The sequence below is a fragment of the Necator americanus genome, chromosome I, assembly GCF_031761385.1.
Source record: "Necator americanus strain Aroian chromosome I, whole genome shotgun sequence".
Taxonomy (NCBI): Eukaryota; Metazoa; Nematoda; class Chromadorea; order Rhabditida; family Ancylostomatidae; genus Necator; species Necator americanus.
The window spans coordinates 26983458-27004964 of NC_087371.1; the positions used below are offsets into that span (position 1 = coordinate 26983458).

General features: G+C 38.6%; 2 protein-coding genes across 3 annotated transcripts; one reads left to right on the plus strand and one right to left on the minus strand.

Moving 5' to 3' along the window:
• Window positions 1-1830: 1830 nt before the first annotated feature.
• On the plus strand, window positions 1831-10450 carry RB195_006967 (uncharacterized protein; the record flags this gene model as incomplete). 2 transcript variants are annotated; one of them, XM_064180348.1, is made up of 9 exons in its annotated part: window positions 1831-1896; window positions 6804-6819; window positions 6904-7003; window positions 7057-7137; window positions 7190-7277; window positions 7350-7456; window positions 7524-7709; window positions 9480-9672; window positions 10358-10450. In XM_064180348.1, the coding sequence occupies 9 exons, from the start codon at window positions 1831-1833 to the stop codon at window positions 10448-10450; spliced, it is 930 nt and encodes a 309-aa protein (XP_064037226.1). The 2 variants fall into 2 exon arrangements, with proteins under 2 accessions (XP_064037226.1, XP_064037227.1); XM_064180347.1 differs by lacking the exons at window positions 1831-1896; window positions 6804-6819 and having other exon boundaries at window positions 6942-7003.
• Window positions 10451-13635: 3185 nt separating this feature from the next.
• Window positions 13636-21071, minus strand: RB195_006968 (uncharacterized protein; the record flags this gene model as incomplete). Its single annotated transcript, XM_064180349.1, has 9 exons — window positions 13636-13728; window positions 14752-14944; window positions 16684-16869; window positions 16937-17043; window positions 17116-17203; window positions 17256-17336; window positions 17390-17489; window positions 20801-20923; window positions 20978-21071. 9 exons carry the CDS (start codon window positions 21069-21071, stop codon window positions 13636-13638), a joined length of 1065 nt encoding a protein of 354 aa, XP_064037228.1.
• Window positions 21072-21507: the final 436 nt, after the last annotated feature.

Consider the following 21507-nt stretch of genomic DNA (forward strand, 5'->3'; position numbering starts at 1 on the left):
CTCGCATTGAATCTGCATAAGCGCAATAGCGAGTGATTGAACATTTTCAATTGTTTTCGAATGTCCTGCAGTTTTCCGAATTGAGGATCGGATTGAGTGAACTGTAGATGGGTCAGTTTACCCGAAGCCAGACAAAGTAAGTTTTTCAGGGGTGCATATGCTATTGAATTATTGTTCTCTGTATGATTATTGAGGTATAACAACCTTTTTCCCCGTAATGGGATACAGTGCACATGAACTAAAACGACTGAACTGCACGCTCGAATAGAAATTCGATTGTTATATCATTGTTGTGAGCAAAGCATAAAATACAATAAATAAAATACTTTCACTATAAATGAATAACTTCTGGAGGTGTTAGGTTAACATTATCACTTGGTGACATGTGCAAGGATAGGTTTAAGTTTATCGAGGTATTCATTGAATCTAGTAATAAATCAATGAGAAATATAAGAAATATGGACGACAAGAGCTGATCCACCATGTGATTTAATTACCCTACTGCCATTAGGTATTGAGTTGATGAATATATTGGATGGCTTTATAAGTTCGTGACAGATTTTAATAGATGGGATAAAAATTTTAAGAAAAATAAACAGAGCTGTGTTTTTTCTTTCAAATCTCATCTATAAAAGTTTATCCTCGGTTGTCGGTTGCACGAACTAATGCAATCATCTAATAATTCGTGACCGTCGTCTTCCTCGAAGTTGCATTACTAGTATTGTTGAAGTCTGATAGAGAATTTTTCGCCTTGCAAGATAATTGCATTTTGAATCTCTAATTTTATTAATTTTTTAATTTCAGATCACAAAAGTGGCGCATGAAATAGACAAAATGGTGTATTTTTGGCACCCACTGCTTTTGAAGGTGTTGGCACCGCAAAGCTACTCGTGAGATTTGTGTCTGTATGGATTGAGAAAAACTTGAAAACGTACAAAAAAGCAAAAAAGAAAGAAATAAAACGAAAAACGTGGTAAAAAGAATTTGAGTTATCAAAAAGAGAACGATACGAGTGATTGGTGGAGGGCGCTGAGAATGAAAGAAAGAACAGCAACAGGAACTATACTATGTAGTGATCAAATCGCAAATGTTCTTTTTTTTTATTCTGGAGAAATTGGGAAAAGGTGAATGATGATTTTTCCCCAATTGCCCACGACAGTTGCTCGACCGGTCTGTGTGGTCTGCGTTTGAGGGTAAAATTCGCTTTTGTGACGTGCGAAGGCAAAAAGTGGGTAGAACGATATTTTCAAGCAATCCTTTCTTCTCTATACTTCATTAAGCAATCTCAGCTTCACCTGCCTTATCATCTCAAATCCATTGCATTGAAAAAACCAATGCTGTCGAAACTGTTCTGCCTTGTCCACAGGACAATCCATTTCAATTATCTAAAAAAAAGACAACAGTAAATAAAATTTTAAAAATCAAGCATAACTATTATATATGAGTGAGATTCTATATCAAGTAGTGCATGAAATTTCTGCAGAAGCATTTCATTTTTATGTGCATTTTCAAATGGGTTTTCTCTGCAGTGTCACAGTATTTTCAGCGTAGAAAAGAAAGCAAGAAAAATTTTCAACTCACTACACAGCATTAAGTGAACAAGTCATTGCTTTATATAAATTAAATATTATTAAATTATAAATGTGCAATTTTGCGTTAAAAATTCCCTTTTTTTCAACGATTTCAACGATCATAACACACATCAGTGATGGAAGTTACTTATTAATTACACTTAAGTCAATTACATATCCAACGTCATGTTGGAGAATTAACAGATTTATAGAATAGATTTATAGAATTAACAGAATTAGGGTGCCAAGGCCTGGGAATATGATGGATGCGACAGAATTTCGCGGCCCACTTCTACAACTTTTTGACGAGTCTCCAAAGCAGCATGTGGGTCTGGGATTATCAGGATGCAGTGTGATGTCCTTTATATTGAACATCGTCAGAACGTTCTCCTATTCAACGTCGAATTTGCTTTAGAGGTGCATAGAGGGGCTATCAGAATCCTATCCTATCAGAAACTATACTTTCGCCAAACACTCTCAATCAACTTCTACATGCTTCTATAGCATTTTTTCTTTGTTGAAATCTAAATAGAATACAGTAGCATAAATGAACTTTATCAGTAGACGTAGGTACACTATCGCTTCACACTTAAGACTAACGTGAATCAACTGTGTTTTATTCAATTTGCTACGTCAGTATGTACACATTAAGGGATAAAGACAAACAGCCTAACATGCGTGAGATCGCATCGGACCATCTTGTAACTATATTAACTATAACTATTAATATGTTCATGCTGAAGCATCATCATTCCTCTTTAAAAATTAGTATATGTCATTTTGCTGAAGTGTAAATCTACTTTCTTTGTACACTAACTATGACAACCTTTGTGCTAACATGACACAATTTTCGGAAAACGCTGCTTTTTTTGTTTCTATTTGGAGAAAAGTGCTGCTGATGGATATAGATTGCTTGAGAAGAATATAGGAAATACGTTCTATCAATAAAAACATGTGAGTAGTCATTCCGAGATTTTAAAAGTGGCGATTTTGCTATCAGCGGAAAAGAACGCTGAAGGAGGCCAAAACAGCTTGGAGACGCTGAGTGGGGGCTTTATTTGTCCAACATTCTTTTCAAACTAAAAAGTAGCCTGGTGAAACCTTGGGAATGACTCAACAAGCAAAGCCGTCTCAGGGCATGGGTATGGTGCAAAAATATGGAAGTTGGGTCCCAGTTTATGAACTCAACCTAAAAGACGTCGAACGCAGTTTTCACGTGCGAACAACTGCTCCAAAAGAAAAATCTTAAGTGTTTCTTTCATTTAGTCATGACGGAAGAATCCACTACGATAACTCAAAGCTCAGGGTCAGCCTGGCTGTGCATCAACTTCGACGCCCAAGCCGAATATTAATGGTCAGAAACTGATGCTGTGCATCTAGTGGGATCAGCCTGAAATGATATATTATGAGCCACTCCAACCTAACGGAATCATCACTAAGGAACGTTACCAACAACCATTGATGTAATTGAGTCAAGCATTAAAGCTCAAACGCCCCCAATATGCCAGAAGACATGGCAAAGTGATCATTCAGCACGAAAACCCTCGGTCACATGTAAAAAAATCTTTAAGGAAACTCTTGAGGCGCTTCAGTAGGATGTTCTGATCCACCTGCTATAATCACCAGACATTGGTTTTTCTCACTACTGGTTGTTCTGGTCGATGACCAGTAGCCTGGCCGAGTGGCAAATCACTTCTTGCGAAGAAGCCAAAAATTGGTTCGATTCTTGGGTCGCGTCAAAAGACGAGGAATTTGTTCAACGCGAAATCCATATGCTGCTTGAAAGATACACAAAAGTCTTAGCTAACTATCAGCAATACTAAAAATAAAAAAATAAATTATGAATAAAATACATTTTACCAGTTCCCTGAGTAGAACTTCAAAGCTACAAAAAAAAAACCTCAAAACACATTTGTACACAATCACCTGTGGTGATCAGCCGATGATCAAGTCAGTGTTTTGTCCTTCTAGACAAGTATGGTGCCAACTTATCTACCTATCTACCCCGAAGAGATGAAAGGCTTGGTTGGCACAAGGGCGACTTTGAACCATCTACAATTTGGAACGGATCTCTACGGACGCGCTGCACTTATTAATAATACTCATTATATTGCATATATGACATATGTTTCATCTATATTTATACATATTAACCTTCTTACTATCACAGTTTCACCTAATCAGTTTATTTTCATCAAAGGTAAGAATGAGGTAAGAAAAAAAAAACGAGACCATAGCGTTTGAAGCTACAGCAGCAAGACATTTATGAAAAAAAATGGGGGTCAAAGATATATCAAGTCTCAATTTTCAAGAATATTAGTAGAACCGCTAAAAATTCTGAAAAAAAAAGATGAGAGACCAAAGCTAAGCGGTCAAAGAAGTTAGGGAGAAATGAAGAATAACGATGAATGAGTTGTGCATATAAGCTGTGAATATGTGTATGACTGAGTGTATGTGTTCAGTTCAATCAATACAAGCATTCAACAACTCCATCGAAAACGGCACAAAAGCATCCCAAATCAACTGCACAGCTCCAATAATTTCTTTTTTTTTTCGAATGTTTTGTCGAAAGATTTCCTTATCCATATGATTACATCAAAAGTACTGCTGTGCTGTAGAAAAAAAGTGAAAACGTAACTCAAGAAAATATTTACATTTATTGTTATTTATTATTATTGTCTATTTTTATTATCTATTAATCCATTCATCTATTTATTTACTTTCCACTATTATTTTATATTATTCTATTTTTTGCATTTTTATACATTATTATTTTTACCCATTCTTGTGATGGATAGTGAAATTATTGTCCTTAACTGCGAACTCGGCTCAGAATCTGTTACACCATTTTATTTCTTACGTATCTTAAATTATTGTTTGTTTTATTTTTCAATGGTTAATATTCGGGTAATAATTGTTTATTTTCTTTCTTTAAGGATTTTTATGATGGGGAAACGGTGTGGCGCAGTGGTTTTGCTGTGGCTGCACGATCGATCGGAAGTTCAATTCTACCCTAGTGCAAACTAATAATTTCATCCCTCCGAAGTCGATAAATTGTCGATGCCATACTTGTCTGGGAGGATGGAAACACTGACTGGATACATCGGCTGGCATTCGCAAGTTACTGTATGGACTAGATACGCGTTCGTAAACCTGAAAGGATTCTGAATTGAAGTGAACGCGATGGCGCATCCCAAGCGGATTGAATAGAGCCAGAAACTTTACCCTTCATCCTTTGTTTTCGAAAAAAAAAATGTCAGTATTGTTGGAGCATATTTCAAATATTGTTGAACGTATGTTTTGTGAAGACTCACAAAAAAAAACAAGATTATTATAGAGAATAAGCTTGAAGAGCTAAAAGAGAAAACAAGGCCTCAACGATGATTTCACTGGAGGTGCAAAAATCGAAAATTTAACTATGATCATCTCCATCCATCTTTACCTCTGGTCTGTTTTTTATATGGGGTGATAGCAAATGACCTACTGCTAAATCCAAAAAATTTCATTTAAAATTAGGTACATCAACGTTTTGAAAAAATCGAATATGTAATCAGAAGAGTCTTATTATCCACAGATTAGGAATCTTCATGCATTCGTCTACTAGGAAATTCGTGAGGAATAAAGGATAAAGTGTGTGACGTTAACCTTGGGTTGCGCCACCACTTCCACTTGAGGTTGAGGTGAAATCGTTTGAGGTTTGCGTGTAACTGGCCCATAAAATGACTTGCAGAGGTTAGCCGATGCGTTATATCAGTGTTTGTTAGACCTCCTAGACAGGTCTGCTACCAATTTATCGACCGCGGAAAGATAAAAAGCTTGACTGGCACAAGCGCAGTTTCGAACAATCGATCGATCATGCATTCACAGCGAAACCTCTTACCGACTGCGCCACACCCTTCAAGACACTCACGACAAATACACGAGTCAGAAACGGATTCATCCCTTTCTTCGAGGTTACAGACAGCGTTTTGGAACCTATGCAACCGTACGCACACACCTTGTGCTCAATCCATTCGTAAGATGCTGACTCGAACTAACTGAGGACGCTAACAATCCTCTTGGGATCCGTTACCACGTTCACTTCAATTCAGAATCGCTTGAAATTTACGAAAAACAAACAAAAAACGTGCAAATGGCCGGTACACTGACTTGCGGGGACTAACCATCATCATCCCTTCATCCCTTTCTTCGAAGTTACTGACAGTGTTTTTGAGTCTATGCACATTGTGAAGATTGTTGTGCTTAATCCAGTAAAAGATGCTGATGATTTGAACTAAGAGAAAATTTGGATCACTTTTTTCAAGCGAGTGATACGTAGGATACAAATTAGAATACGAGCTATAATAGAAAAGTTTAACATTCGATATGGGTTTGCTACAGATCATAGTCAGACGTACAGTACCGAAGAGTTTCGAATGACGTCATCGATACTATACCAGTAGGACTTCACTTATTGTCAACATCTATCTTTGTTCAGCAAACTTGCAAGCAAAAGCAAATTTGATATCGTCTAGCTCAACCTCGCGGCTGCTTTGAAATTAGAATGTATGACGATCGGACAAGTATCACTTGCCAAATCTGGAATATGGCAACCCATTCTGCAAACACAGATTCGGCTGCATCTAATCGGCCGTGGGTTCCCAACGATGGTTCCCAACCTCTCAATGTGATGACCATCCCCTCATGCTCACAAGTTTATGTCATGTTGACATCATGATAAAAATGATTGCTAAATTTGGCACAAAATCTGTCTGATTTACGTTAGTCAAAAGACATAGGAAAAGTAAAAATAGACAAGTGAAATGAGTATTCAAAATGGAATACTTTAACAATAAACGTGAGGAAATGGCTTTTCCCATATTTGTTGCAAAGGAAACCTTCACAGGCACAGATTAAAAATAAACAACGAACACATTTCAACATAGAGCTTCACACAAACAGTCGCCATAGATTCCCAACAAAATTCTTCCCCACCTGGTCGGTACGCGGAATCCATTGGTTCCACTTGGATAATTTTCAGTGACTTTTCAATGATTGGCTCAGATTATATGCTTTCATGTATTTATATCAGCTTGTGCCAACGTTATTGGTGGAAAGTCTTCGCGTAGGATTTTAAGCTGAAGTGTATAACGTTCCGTTCCACTAAGAATTAGGGAAATACTTCTAGTTTACAGAACTCTGCGTATCACATATCCATTGGCAAACACCTGCTGCATGTAGCTAATTCTCTAGGTTTTGCTTAAAGATGGTTAGTCAGCTAAATTCATCTGTTCTACTGTATAAAAAAACTATAAAAGAACGTGGATGACACTTGTTAATTGATTTTTTGTAGGCAACGCATCAGCAGTTCCAATCATTTCCAGACTGGGAATGGCCCTTGGTGTCCTTATCTGGAGCATAACTGCATGCTTGACAGGTTGGGCAGGGGGAAGGTAATGACATTTCTGGCATTTGAAACTTCTTTTCCTAAAATGCTTTCTTAAAGGTTCGGTCTTTTTGGAATGAGGCCAAATCCTCCAGCAAGTGACATTCTAAATTATGGTGGTTTAGTTTTCGTAATTATTGGGTAGGTGATTCTTTTACCGTTGTAATATTGTGATTCAATAAACAATATTTAGAGGTGTGCTTTTTTCAAGAATAAATAGTGATACAAATAACATAGTTTCTGAAAAGGCTGCCATAGATTTAAAAAGAGCGAAAAACGAAGTAAGTTCTCTTATTCAAGCAAATTTCATCTGGTTTTTCGTTCTCAATATCAATATATTAATTGTTGTTCAGGAGGCACAAGAAAAAAAGCAAGTAACTAATGAGGACACAAAAACACCAGTAAAAGAAGATAGTTCCGAAAACCCGGTGATCTTGCAGGAAAGAAAACAACGTTTAATGTAAGTTTAGCATTTACTCTCGTAGTTTTTGAAGAGATTTTCTGTGATTACATACTTTGTGTTTCAGTGGTTTCGTTACGGCATTGATAGCCGGAGTATTTTACGGAATGATGCTTGTTCCTGTGATTTATATGGTGGAAAATCCAGAACAATTTCCTAGTTACCCACAGGATTTCTTGCCTTATATGTTTTCGCAAAATGTTGGAATATTCCTCACTGCTACGGCCATGTTCATTGGTTACGCCCTCATCAAGCAAGTTTCTATGGTTTTGAGATACATTCCTGAGGTAATCTATGGAAAGCCAACCCATCATGTGGGCCTTAATTGTACTGAAACCATATGGTCTTCGCTGCAGTGTTCTTTCTTATATGATCGTTCACTTACTACTGTATTTACAAGGAATTTGTTGATGGTCAACCCCAGCGCATATTCTAGAACAGTTGTTATAAGTCATATACGTTAAGAAGAAGTTGCTTTGTAAATTTGAAGTTTGCCCTTCAAAACTCATTAGAAAAAAACAGTAGGAGTAGGAGTTGACGCTGCGTGAGTCTTAAAATAGCTTACCATCTTGTTGGTAAGGTATGTGAAGGATGGTACCAAAAAAAAAACTGGTGAGCTAAGATATTTTCAAGGTACATTATCGATCATCACCTCCAGAACAAGTTACGTCATATCTCAGATCATCATCAATCTTTCTAATGTCCTGAATCTCGGGAAGAATGTAATGAGGACCAATGCAAGATATATCTGGTTGAAACAAATACCACTTTCGCTGTGGGTTCCGCTCAACGTCAAATAGTAGCCTTTAATGTAAATAGAATGCACGAGCATTGCATTCATCAAAGATTGAAAAGCGGATTACCTCAACTATAGATATAGATAGTACTTCAGGTAAATAGTTCGATTTCGAATATCCACCGCAGTTGCAGAAAAGCTATGGAGATAACTGTTGAGTTGTCCAATAATCTCCATGTCTATCGTCGGCATTGCAAACTGTATTTATGTTTTCTTTTTATGTCAACGAGGTTTTGGTGAGACTTTATTATTGGCCTGATTTCTATTGGTTTCTACAACTCTTTTGTCAAAGGCCCGAAGATGGTTCGAGGTCTTTGAAGAATGAGAAACAGAAATGAGTGCTTATCAATGACTTTATGCCGTTCGTAGCACACTGTGAGCTGTAAGATTGTCCCACATGCAGTTCCTTAACACTATCCAGACACCACTAGTTAAGGCTACTGCACAGCGCACAGATTTCATTCGCCTTGGGTGAGATTCTGTTAGAACGCAGTTGTTTATCAGCCCCGCTACTCGATGAGACTGATCAGTTTGTTTTCCTTTTGGAGTTCTTGCGCAGTGTACTTAGAACTATATCGAAGCTTGGGAAGGAGAGAGAGGGACTTTTTTGGGATACCCATAGCGTCATAAAAATTTGAACCATTTGCAGGCCTTTGACAAAGGCGAGGTTATCGAAGTACCGGGCCACAAATAAGTTTCCACGAAAAATTATTTGGGACAGCAAGAAAACTGATATCCAGAAGACGTTGAGACTCTTTTTCCCTGTTCTTTTTCCTCTGTTTTCTCTTCAATATTATTTGGTTGATTTCCTAATGCAAACTCGTTGGACTCGATGAATATTCCCAAGTTTAAATTAGGTATTATTTCTGCTACGTCATGTGTCTCGTAGACGAAATTTAATTGAGTGGAAGTATTATTTTAAGATCATTTGCCCCCCCCCCCCCCCCCAATCGTTTAGTTGAATCATCTGTATAACATATGTATACATACGGAGAAGTACTGTGAGCTACTGTACTTATTATACAAATCATCTTCGTTCATGGTGGAAACCCTGGATAAGGCTGAAAAACCTCTTTTAAGTTATATATGTGTATATATACATCTGCTTCTGTCCGGCATTCATGTCCTGCATTGCTACTGCTAGAAGCGAATCGTTTAACTATTGTGCAATAAAACATGAGACAATGATACACAATAAACAATAAACAACAAACTTCTTTTTTACAGACGAAACCGCCCAGTTATACCTCCATTCATATTTCTACCGTCCTTTTTGGCTGGTTTGCTGTGGGGAATCGCTCAAGCGTTCGTTTTCATTGCCAATCAGCACCTCTCTCAAGCGGTTTCTTTTCCAATAATAATAATGCTTCCTGGTTGTGTTGCGTCGACGTGGAGCGTACTGTACTTCCATGAGATTAAGGTAATAGTACTTTATTGTAGAATTCTTTACAAGTAGTATTTAGTTTGTGGCCAGAAGGTGTTTAAGTAACCGTGAACGATTATTTTTCTCAGGCACGGAGTTTCTGTTTGATCACGTTCCACCGCAAATCTCAGCAGATTTACGGCGAGCAGTTTCCATGATACGGTAGCGTCAAACCGACGTGACCTCTATGGTGCTTTCGAAAACGGTTTCGCTTACAATGGGACTTTGTTTAATTCATCTGGGGCTGTAAGATTGTCACTTTGAATGCGCTGCAGCAGAAATCAAATCGCTTTCATCTGACTGTACTTTGACTTATTTCTTTTACCCAGTACTGTTCCTTGGCCGGCTTCGAAAAGGTTCAAGATTTTCCGTAGAATCCTTAGCCACCACGTGCTATGGAGACATCATACCCTACTTGCTTCAATAATTATAGCCATTTTTTTGCTTTTAACGGAAACACAAAAAAATGAGGTATTGTATTGTAGGTCTCCCTTCACCGTCACTATACCGAATAAGTGTTTTTTTTTCAGTAGTGATTGGTTAGATTCGTATTCGCAAATATTCATCTTTGTTTCGTTTTTATATATGAATCTTTCAAAGAACACCGTGAGAGTGAATTACGATTTTTGTCGGTTTAATGCTCCTGTCTCATGACTAGTGGCTAATAAATGTAATGTTTCAGGGTCGAAGAAACCTCACAATCCTTGCAGTTGCTATGCTTGTTACCTTGACAGGAGCTGTGCTGGTCGGACTTTCTAAAGCAGTACACCTCTGAAATATAGAATTTATTCTTATTGTATATACCTACTTCTCTTATGATCTTTAATCTGTGGATGATGTTAATAGTTCTCATTTAATTGTTTTCCCTTTTACGAGTAATATAGCAATTAGTCCCTTGTTAAACTGCACTCGCTCTATTTTCACCCAATTTTTCCTAAAAGAGTTATGTGTCTGTTGTTTAGTGTACATAGGTACTATGAGATCAATGAGATTTTAATCAATGTAGATTATGACAGAACTAAAATTAATATGTAGTATCATACAGAAATTTACACCTTATTCACTCTATCATAAAGCAATAAAAGATTCCCAATCCCAAAAAAATCGATTACCGTCAGCTTTTTCAACTTCTGTACTTCAATCAAGTAGAGAAGTTTTGCTTGTGAGCAAAAGGAGCGTTGTATAGGCCTGATTGCTCGGTGTGAATAGCAAACACTTTCGTTAGTGCGTTCGCTTTCCACATTACTTTGATAATAAACTACCAGTGTCGGCTTGTACTGTTTTGGTGTGAAACGGTGGGGTACTACCAGAGAACTTAGTGCTTTTCTTCTACTTTTCGTCGCTATGCTAACAATGTCGTCAATTTTTCAAATCTACACATTGTGTCGTCTGGATTCAACAATTCGAATATAGTTATTTAATGGTTTTTCACTAGGTAAAGAATTTCTCCTTGTTCCAGCGCATCTCCTCAAAGACTTTAGTTTGCAGGAACTGGATTGGTGAATTTCTTGTGTAATCGTGCGTTGTTACGCGAAAAAAGAGAGGCCATTGTTAAAACGTGATTTGTTTAACTGAGTACTTTTATTGAGTTGTTATAACTGTCAGGAAAGGGATAATACTGTCTGAAATTTCATACTGACGTTTTCTTAACTCAACGCAGTAGTAATCTTGTTACACCAAAGATCTTGTTTACAAATTGTTGGTAACGGGTTCAAACAAATACAGAGAATGCTCGGTTGAGAGTATGAGAACACGTCCGGACTGGGCTCTCGCTTCTTGTCCTGTGTGCAATCCACAACAAAATACAGTTTGCTAAGATGTTTTATCTGGAACTCGTGGATCTAGACGAGAGATACTTGTCCGATCGTCATACATTCTAATTCCAAAGCAGCCGTGAGACGATATCAAATGTTTGTTGACACTAAGCGAAGTTTTACTGGTAGAGTATCGATGACGTCATTCGAACTCTTCGGTACTGTACGTCTGACTATGATCTGTAGCAAACCCATATCGAATGTTAGACTTTTCTATTATAGCTCGTATTTTAATTTGTATCCTACGTATCACTCACTTGAAAAAAGTAATCCAAATTTCCTCTTAGTTCAAATCATCAGCATCTTTCGCAATATTACTATGTCTTACTGGATTAAGCACAACAATCTTCACAATGTGTGTAGACTCAAAAACACTGCCAGTAACTTCGAAGAAAGGGATGAAGGGACGTTTTGGAACCTATGCAACCGTACGCACACACCTTGTGCTCAATCCATTCGTAAGATGCTGACTCGAACTAACTGAGGACGCTAACAATCCTCTTGGGATCCGTTACCACGTTCACTTCAATTCAGAATCGCTTGAAATTTACGAAAAACAAACAAAAAACGTGCAAATGGCCGGTACACTGACTTGCGGGGACTAACCATCATCATCCCTTCATCCCTTTCTTCGAAGTTATTGAATTTATGCACATTGTGAAGATTGTTGTGCTTAATCCAGTAAAAGATGCTGATGATTTGAACTAAGAGAAAATTTGGATCACTTTTTTCAAGCGAGTGATACGTAGGATACAAATTAGAATACGAGCTATAATAGAAAAGTTTAACATTCGATATGGGTTTGCTACAGATCATAGTCAGACGTACAGTACCGAAGAGTTCGAATGACGTCATCGATACTATACCAGTAGGACTTCACTTATTGTCAACATCTATCTTTGTTCAGCAAACTTGCAAGCAAAAGCAAATTTGATATCGTCTAGCTCAACCTCGCGGCTGCTTTGAAATTAGAATGTATGACGATCGGACAAGTATCTCTCGTCTAGATCCACGAGTTCCAGATAAAACATCTTAGCAAACTGTATTTTGTTGTGGATTGCACACAGGACAAGAAACGAGAGCCCAGTCCGGATGTGTTCTCATACTCTCAACCGAGCATTCTCTGTATTTGTTTGAACCCGTTACCAGCAATTTGTAAACAAGATCTTTGGTGTAACAAGATTACTACTGCGTTGAGTTAAGAAAACGTCAGTATGAAATTTCAGACAGTATTATCCCTTTCCTGACAATTATAACAACTCAATAAAAGTACTCAGTTAAACAAATCACGTTTTAACAATGGCCTCTCTTTTTTCGCGTAACAACGCACGATTACACAAGAAATTCACCAATCCAGTTCCTGCAAACTAAAGTCTTTGAGGAGATCCGCTGGAACAAGGAGAAATTCTTCACCTAGTGAAAAACCATTAAATAACTATATTCGAATTGTTGAATCCAGACGACACAATGTGTAGATTTGAAAAAATGCCGACATTGTTAGCATAGCGACGAAAAGTAGAAGAAAAGCACTAAGTTCTCTGGTAGTACCGCACCGTTTCACACCAAAACAGTACAAGCCGACACTGGTAGTTTATTATCTAAGGACAAAGTAACTTGGAAAGCGAACGCACTAACGAAAGTGTTTGCTATTCACACCGAGCAATCAAGCCTATACAACGCTCCTTTTGCTCACAAGCAAAACTTCTCTACTTGATCGAAGTACAGAAGTTGAAAAAGCTGACGGTAATCGATTTTTTTTGGGATTGGGAATCCTTTATTGCTTTATGATAGAGTGAATAAGGTGTAAATTTCTGTATGATACTACATATTAATTTTAGTTCAGTCATAATCTACATTGAAAATCTGATTGATTAAATTCTAGTTCAATTCTAACTTTTCTTTTGTATCTGATGTATGTAGCAAAAAAGTAAGCAACCTTAATCATAGTACCTATGTACACTAAACAACAGACACATAACTCTTTTAGGAAAAATTGGGTGAAAATAGAGCGAGTGCAGTTTAACAAGTGACTAATTGCTATATTACTCGTAAAAGGGAAAACGATTAAATGAGAACTATTAACATCATCCACAGATTAAAGATCATAGGAGAAGTAGGTATATACAATAAGAATAAATTCTATATTTCAGAGGTGTACTGCTTTGGAAAGTCCGACCAGCACAGCTCCTGTCAAGGTAACAAGCATAGCAACAGCAAGGATTGTGAGGTTTCTTCGACCCTGAAACATTACATTTATTAGCCACTAGTCATGAGATAGGAGCATTAAACCGACAAAAATCGTAATTCACTCTCACGGTTTTCTTTGAAAGATTCATATATAAAAATGAAACAAAGATGAATATTTGCGAATACGATTCCAACCAATCACTACTGAAAAAACACTTATTCGGTATAAGGACCTACGGTGAAAGGAGACCTACAACACAATACCTCATTTTTTGTGTTTCCGTTTAAAGCAAAAAATGGCTATAATTATTGGAGCAAGTAGGGTTTGATGCCTTCACAGCACCTGATGGCTAAGGATTCTACGGAAAATCTTGAAACTTTTCGAAGCCGAGCAAGAAACAGTATGGGGTAAAAGAAATAAGTCAAAGTACAGTCAGGTCAAAGCGATTTGATTTCTGCTGCAACGCATTCAAAGTGACAATCTCACAGCCGCAGATGAATTAAAGGCATCACCCCACGAATCTGAAGTGGTGCAGATTTCAGGTGGAGTATTCGTATACGGGATGGGAGACTATGGAGAGGAGGGTGATTCCGTACATTTCTTCCTAATTGCTGTAAAAAACGGCCCGGAAGATGCGGCGCCGCACAAGGCTGGCGCACCAGTCGCACTCCCAGTAGAAAATAGTGCGCCAGTACGCCTGAAGTCGTATCTTCCGGGCCGTTTTTTACGGCAATTAGGAAGAAATGGACGGAATCACCCACTTCTCCACAGTCTCCCATCCCGTATACGAATACTCCACCTGAAATCTGCACCACCTCAGATTCGTGGGGTGATGCCTTTAAACAAGGTCCCATTGTAAGCGAAACCGTTTTCGAAAGCACCATAGAGGTCACGTCGGTTTGACGCTACCGTATCATGGAAACTGCTCGCCGTAAATCTGCTGAGATTTGCGGTGGAACGTGATCAAACAGAAACTCCCTGCCTGAGAAAAATAATCGTTTACGGTTACTTAAACACCTTCTGGGCACCAACTAAATACTACTTGTAAAGAATTCTACAATAAAGTACTATTACCTTAATCTCATGGAAGTACACTACGCTCCACGTCGACGCAACACAACCAGGAAGCATTATTATTATTGGAAAAGAAACCGCTTGAGAGAGGTGCTGATTGGCAATGAAGACGAACGCTTGAGCGATTCCCCACAGCAAACCAGCCAAAAAGGACGGTAGAAATATGAATGGAGGTATAACTGGGCGGTTTCGTCTGTAAAAAGAAGTTTGTTGTTTATTGTTTATTGTGTATCATTGTCTCATGTTTTATTGCACAATAGTTAAACGATTCGCTTCTAGCAGTAGCAATGCAGGACATGAATACCAGACAGAAGCAGATGTATATATGCACATATATAACTTAAAAGAGGTTTTTCAGCCTTATCCAGGGTTTTCACCATGAACGAAGATGATTTGTATAATAAGTACAGTAGCTCACAGTACTTCTCCGTATGTATACATATGTTATACAGATGATTCAACTAAACGATTGGGGGGGAGGGCAAATGATCTTAAAATAATACTTCCACTCAATTAAATTTCGTCTACGAGACACATGACGTAGCAGAAATAATACCTAATTTAAACTTGGGAATATTCATCGAGTCCAACGAGTTTGCATTAGGAAATCAACCAAATAATATTGAAGAGAAAACAGAGGAAAAAGAACAGGGAAAAAGAGTCTCAACGTCTTCTGGATTTCAGTTTTCTTGCTGTCCCAAATAATTTTTCGTGGAAACTTATTTGTGGCCCGGTACTTCGATAACCTCGCCTTTGTCAAAGGCCTGCAAATGGTTCAAATTTTTATGACGCTATGGGTATCCCAAAAAAGTCCCTCTCTCTCCTTCCCAAGCTTCGATATAGTTCTAAGTACACTGCGCAAGAACTCCAAAAGGAAAACAAACTGATCAGTCTCATCGAGTAGCGGGGCTGATAAACAACTGCGTTCTAACAGAATCTCACCCAAGGCGAATGAGATCTATGCGCTGTGCAGTAGCCTTAACTAGTGGTGTCTGGATAGTGTTAAGGAACTGCATGTGGGACAATCTTACAGCTCACAGTGTGCTACGAACGGCATAAAGTCATTGATAAGCACTCATTTCTGTTTCTCATTCTTCAAAGACCTCGAACCATCTTCGGGCCTTTGACAAAAGAGTTGTAGAAACCAATAGAAATCAGGCCAATAATAAAGTCTCACCAAAACCTCGTTGACATAAAAAGAAAACATAAATACAGTTTGCAATGCTGACGATAGACATGGAGATTATTGGACAGCTCAACAGTTATCTCCATAGCTTTTCTGCAACTGCGGTGGATATTCAAAATCGAACTATTTACCTGAAGTACTATCTATATCTATAGTTGGGGTAATCCGCTTTTCAATCTTTGATGAATGCAATGCTCGTGCATTCCATTTACATTAAAGGCTACGTCTCAGCATTTTGACGTTGAGCGGAACCCACAGCAAAAGTGGGATTTACATAACATTCTTCTCGAGATTCAGGACATTAGAAAGATTGATGATGATCTGAGATATGACGTAACTTGTTCTGGAGGTGATGATCGATAATGTACCTTGAAAATATCTTAGCTCACCAGTTTTTTTTGGTACCATCCTTCACATACCTTACCAACAAGATGGTAAGCTATTTTAAGACTCACGCAGCGTCAACTCCTACTCCTACTGTTTTTTTCTAATGAGTTTTAAAGGGCAAACTTCAAATTTACAAAGCAACTTCTTCTTAACGTATATGACTTATAACAACTGTTCTAGAATTTGCGCTGGGGTTGACCATCAACAAATTCCTTGTAAATACGATAGTAAGTGAGCGATCATATAAGAAAGAACACTGCAGCGAAGACCATATGGTTTCAGTACAATTAAGGGCCACATGATGGGTTGGCTTTCCATAGATTACCTCACGAATGTGTCTCAAAACCATAGAAACTTGCTTGATGAGGGCGTAACCAATGAACATGGCCGTAGCAGTGAGGAATATTCCAACATTTTGCGAAAACATATAAGGCAAGAAATCCTGTGGGTAACCAGTGAATGTTTCTGGATTTTCCACCATATAAATCACAGGAACAAGCATCATTCCGTAAAATACTCCGGCTATCAATGCCGTAACGAAACCACTGAAACACAAAGTATGTAATCACAGAAAATCTCTTCAAAAACTACGAGAGTAAATGCTAAACTTACATTAAACGTTGTTTTCTTTCCTGCATAATCACCGGGTTTTCGGAACTATCTTCTTTTACTGGTGTTTTTGTGTCCTCATTAGTTACTTGCTTTTTTTCTTGTGCCTCCTGAACAACAATTAATATATTGATATTGAGAACGAAAAACCAGATGAAATTTGCTTGAATAAGAGAACTTACTTCGTTTTTCGCTCTTTTTAAATCTATGGCAGCCTTTTCAGAAACTATGCTATTTGTATCACTATTTATTCTTGAAAAGAGCACACCTCTAAATATTGTTTATTGAATCACAATATTACAACGGTAAAAGAATCACCTACCCAATAATTACGAAAACTAAACCACCATAATTTAGAATGTCACTTGCTGGAGGATTTGGCCTCATTCCAAAAAGACCGAACCTTTAAGAAAGCATTTTAGGAAAAGAAGTTTCAAATGCCAGAAATGTCATTACCTTCCCCCTGCCCAACCCGTCAAGCATGCAGTTATGCTCCAGATAAGGACACCAAGGGCCATTCCCAGTCTGGAAATGATTGGAACTGCTGATGCGTTGCCTACAAAAAATCAATTAACAAGTGTCATCCACGTTCTTTTATAGTTTTTTTTTTATACAGTAGAACAAATGAATTTAGCTGACTAACCATCTTTAAGCAAAACCTAGAGAATTAACTACATGCAGCAGGTGTTTGCCAATGGATATGTGATACGCAGAGTTCTGTAAACTAGAAGTATTTCCCTAATTCTTAATGGGACGGAACGTTATACACTGCAGCTTAAAATCCTACGCGAAGACTTTCCACCAATAACGTTGGCACAAGCTGATATAAATACATGAAAGCATATAATCTGAGCCAATCATTGAAAAGTCACTGAAAATTATCCAAGTGGAACCAATGGATTCCGCGACCAGGTGGGGAAGGATTTTGTTGGGAATCTATGGCGACTGTTTGTGTGAAGCTTTATGTTAAAATGTGTTCGTTGTTTATTTTTAATCTACCTGTGAAGGTTTCCTTTGCAACAAATATGGGAAAAGCCATTTCCTCACGTTTATTGTTAAAGTATTCCATTTTGAATACTCATTTCACTTGTCTATTTTTACTTTTCCTATGTCTTTTGAATAACGTAAATCAGACAGATTTTGTGCCAAATTTAGCAATCATTTTTATCATGATGTCAACATGACATAAACTTGTGAGCATGAGGGGATGGTCATCACATTGAGAGGTTGGGAACCATCGTTGGGAACCCACGGCCGATTAGATGCAGCCGAATCTGTGTTTGCAGAATGGGTTGCCATATTCCAGATTTGGCAAGTGCTGGGCCCGCCGTGGTCACCCAACCCCACTCATAGACGATTGAAGTTGCGTTTCCAATGCAGTGACAGAAGAGATGACATTCTATGGTTAGAGTTTTGTCCCTTGAGCATTTGCACTTCGTGAAAGTTTCCAAACGTCGTTAGTAAAAGCGAATATAAGCAACGGGCAAACTTTGAGCACAAACAATCTAACACATTTTGTAGTTTGCTCGGTATAAATAGAGTGTGAAAGTAATTATCATCTAATTGATGATAACTACTCCCTTAATTTTCACAATTTCTTTTTCTTCTCATTATCTCCTGTTTGTGCTTGTCTGGTCGGCAATCTTTTCATGTAAATATATCTCCATGCTCAACCAATCGATACTCGCAAACACAGCCGTGCACTTAGTAAAGTAGTGACTATCTATCAGCCACCGTGCGGGAAACTTTGCGAATGGAAAAGTATTACGGTATCTTTCCCGCGCCAGCCGCAGTATATAAGGGCTTCCGAATACTCGGGATCTAGTTCACTTTTTCCTTCTGGTGTGCGTTTCGCGTGTATTGCCGTAGTATTCGAGGTGCTTTAAGTATACGGAATTTGTGATACTCGTGTACTGCCTAATATCTCTTATCACTTGGGTTAGGGCAAAGGGAATAGGGAGCAGCCCCAAGGTCCTCGAGCGGGAAATCGGGGAGGAGTATGGAGCTCTAGACGCGAGCCCGCATAGTTTAGTGAGTTTGGCCGCCATGTGGTGGCCAGTCCAGCGCGAGCCTCTTCGGATTTGGGCAGTCGGCTAACGGGTCGTGCCCACCAATGCCTCGGACACTTCGGACACGGAGTGCTGCACTTCGAAATCTGCTATAGGTCAGCGCTATTGTCCCTCATCTTTATAAATTTGGAGGACGATTGTAATGGTAACACCATTACCGCAAGCTCTAAACTTCTTTGCCAGTATTATGTAAGAAAGGATGAGGCGAGATGACTTTTACATAAGAGATTTGAAGCAGCGTATGCGGAGATACAACTCAGAAGCTCTAGGAACCTGCGACCATCCCAGGATTGCTAAAGAACTCTGGAGTCACGTGGAAATCTTGCATACGTCACTCCTCCGAACAATAGGATGTAGCTCATTTAGAAGAATTTGAGAATTTCGCCTCGGATGCACAATAAAGACTCCCAAATATCAACAGACGGACAAGAACCCATTGAGCCCAACCCAAAACAACCAGAAAGTTAGTTAATGTTAGCGCCTCCACATCCTTTCAAAATGCATGGATTCGCGCATAGTGTTGCTTGACTGGAGCGCAAGACTGCTTTGGAGCTGCGAACGTCCTTCATTGAATTGCGAGAATAGCAAAGTCGACTCTACAGTAGTTCTTGTCTTTGATCTAATGCTTACAGTTCAGTTTTTCTCTGCAAGTATTTATGGATATATTGAGGTGACAGAAATCTATTCACTTTGGGTCCTATTTGTTAAAGGCCTTGAATAAAGGTAACAGTACATAACAAGACAGATAGCCCCTGAGGAAAACGTGGCTCAATGTGCGATAATCTGTACAGGAACAAACAAAAATGAAGTGAAATCAATTTTGAAGATAGCTAATGTTCCTGTCAGTATTATGCTGTTATGGATTCCTTTCAGCAAGGTTCATTTTTCTAAGTTGCTAGTTATGGGTGAGAAGGTTTTTTTGGGTCCGTAAACCTCTTACTGACAAAATCAATGAATCGCTGAGTTTTTCAGAGGAAAGAAGTGAAGAAAAAGAAGAAGGAAATAATGAAAATACACTTAACAGTTCAATATGTGTACAGCCGATCTTGTTTTCCCAACTACCACTACATAGTATGCACAGTCCGACATGGGACCTATTGTCATCGCACGGACTATTAAAATGTCTTGTCGTTTCATTTTATTTATGTGCTGTACGGACCAGACCTTCCGTAACTGTAAAGTATAATCGTGTTCGACTCAGAAGATGGTGAAGAGGCTCCCATAGATTGTTCCGCTATTGTCTGAAGTATGACATATCCACTGGATATTCCAGAAGAAACGCGAACATGCCTTGGCGGAGGCTCCAGTGGTTCATAGGGACACAGGCAACACCTGGATGCTCTCCTGATTGTAAAGACACGAAGTACACGGTTACAGGAAAATATAAGAATAAGAATACATAATGAGAGTTATCGAAATCGCTCGATCAAGCAGAGCAACATGAAGCAGAAAACTAAATATTACGAGCTTACACGTATGTACAGTACACTCGTAATTTCCTGTATGTTTGGCCGAATCAATTATCTTTATGAATTTCAAGGGCGATTGTAATACACCTCTACTGCAAGTTCTAAACTTCCTTGCCAATATTATGTAAGCTGGATGAGGTGAGATGGGTGAGGCATATGGTGGGAGCAGCGCAATGGTATACTGACACTATTAACTGCTGCTTGTCGCATCACTCACAATCACATCACTTTCAACAGTTGAAGTCTTTTCCGAGGAAAATACTTCAACTGTTGAAACAAATGCAAGTTTGAATGATAGTGAATTTCACTCAATGCCACAATGCACTTACCGATAGCCCAAAACATTCCACCGAGCATCGCCAGTGGGTAGAAACCTGGAAATCCCTCAAGACAGAAGACGAGAAAGCCGACAACAAGAATCGCCACTGACATGACCCACTGTGCAAACATCCCTGGAACCAGATTTTCTGAAAAATTCCCAGAGTAGGGGAACTTATCGATCTCACCGTCTGCGGCATCGTATTTTGTAATAGGTACGAACACGGTCCCGAAGAAAAGCGCTGCAACCACGCATGCACTGAGACCTATCTCCACACTCATCTGGAAAAAGAGGTGTTCTCAATCAGGAATTCTAGGACATAAACGAAGTTGTACTAAGCATATAGAACGTATGATAATGAACAATAAACATGAAACATAAAGAAGCATGACGCTTATCTCATATATCACTTAAAGGCTGTATTCAAAAGATCTTCCAGCAAAGAACAGCAAAAAGGCAGTTCACAGGCCTTAAGTTGAATACACCTCTTTCCTTATCGATACAGCAGCACTCAAGACGTCTGCGAAAACACATCAAGCAAAAAGGAGAAGATTCTTCGCACGATGCGTTTAAGCAAGTCGTCAAGAAAAACACAAGTCATACCATTGCTTTAACATGATACACATCCTCAAGGAACCCCAGGGTTAGCGATAGACGAATTTTTAGTTTTTTTTCCCCGCATGCCCCTGATGTCTCAAAATTTAGAATTTGAATATA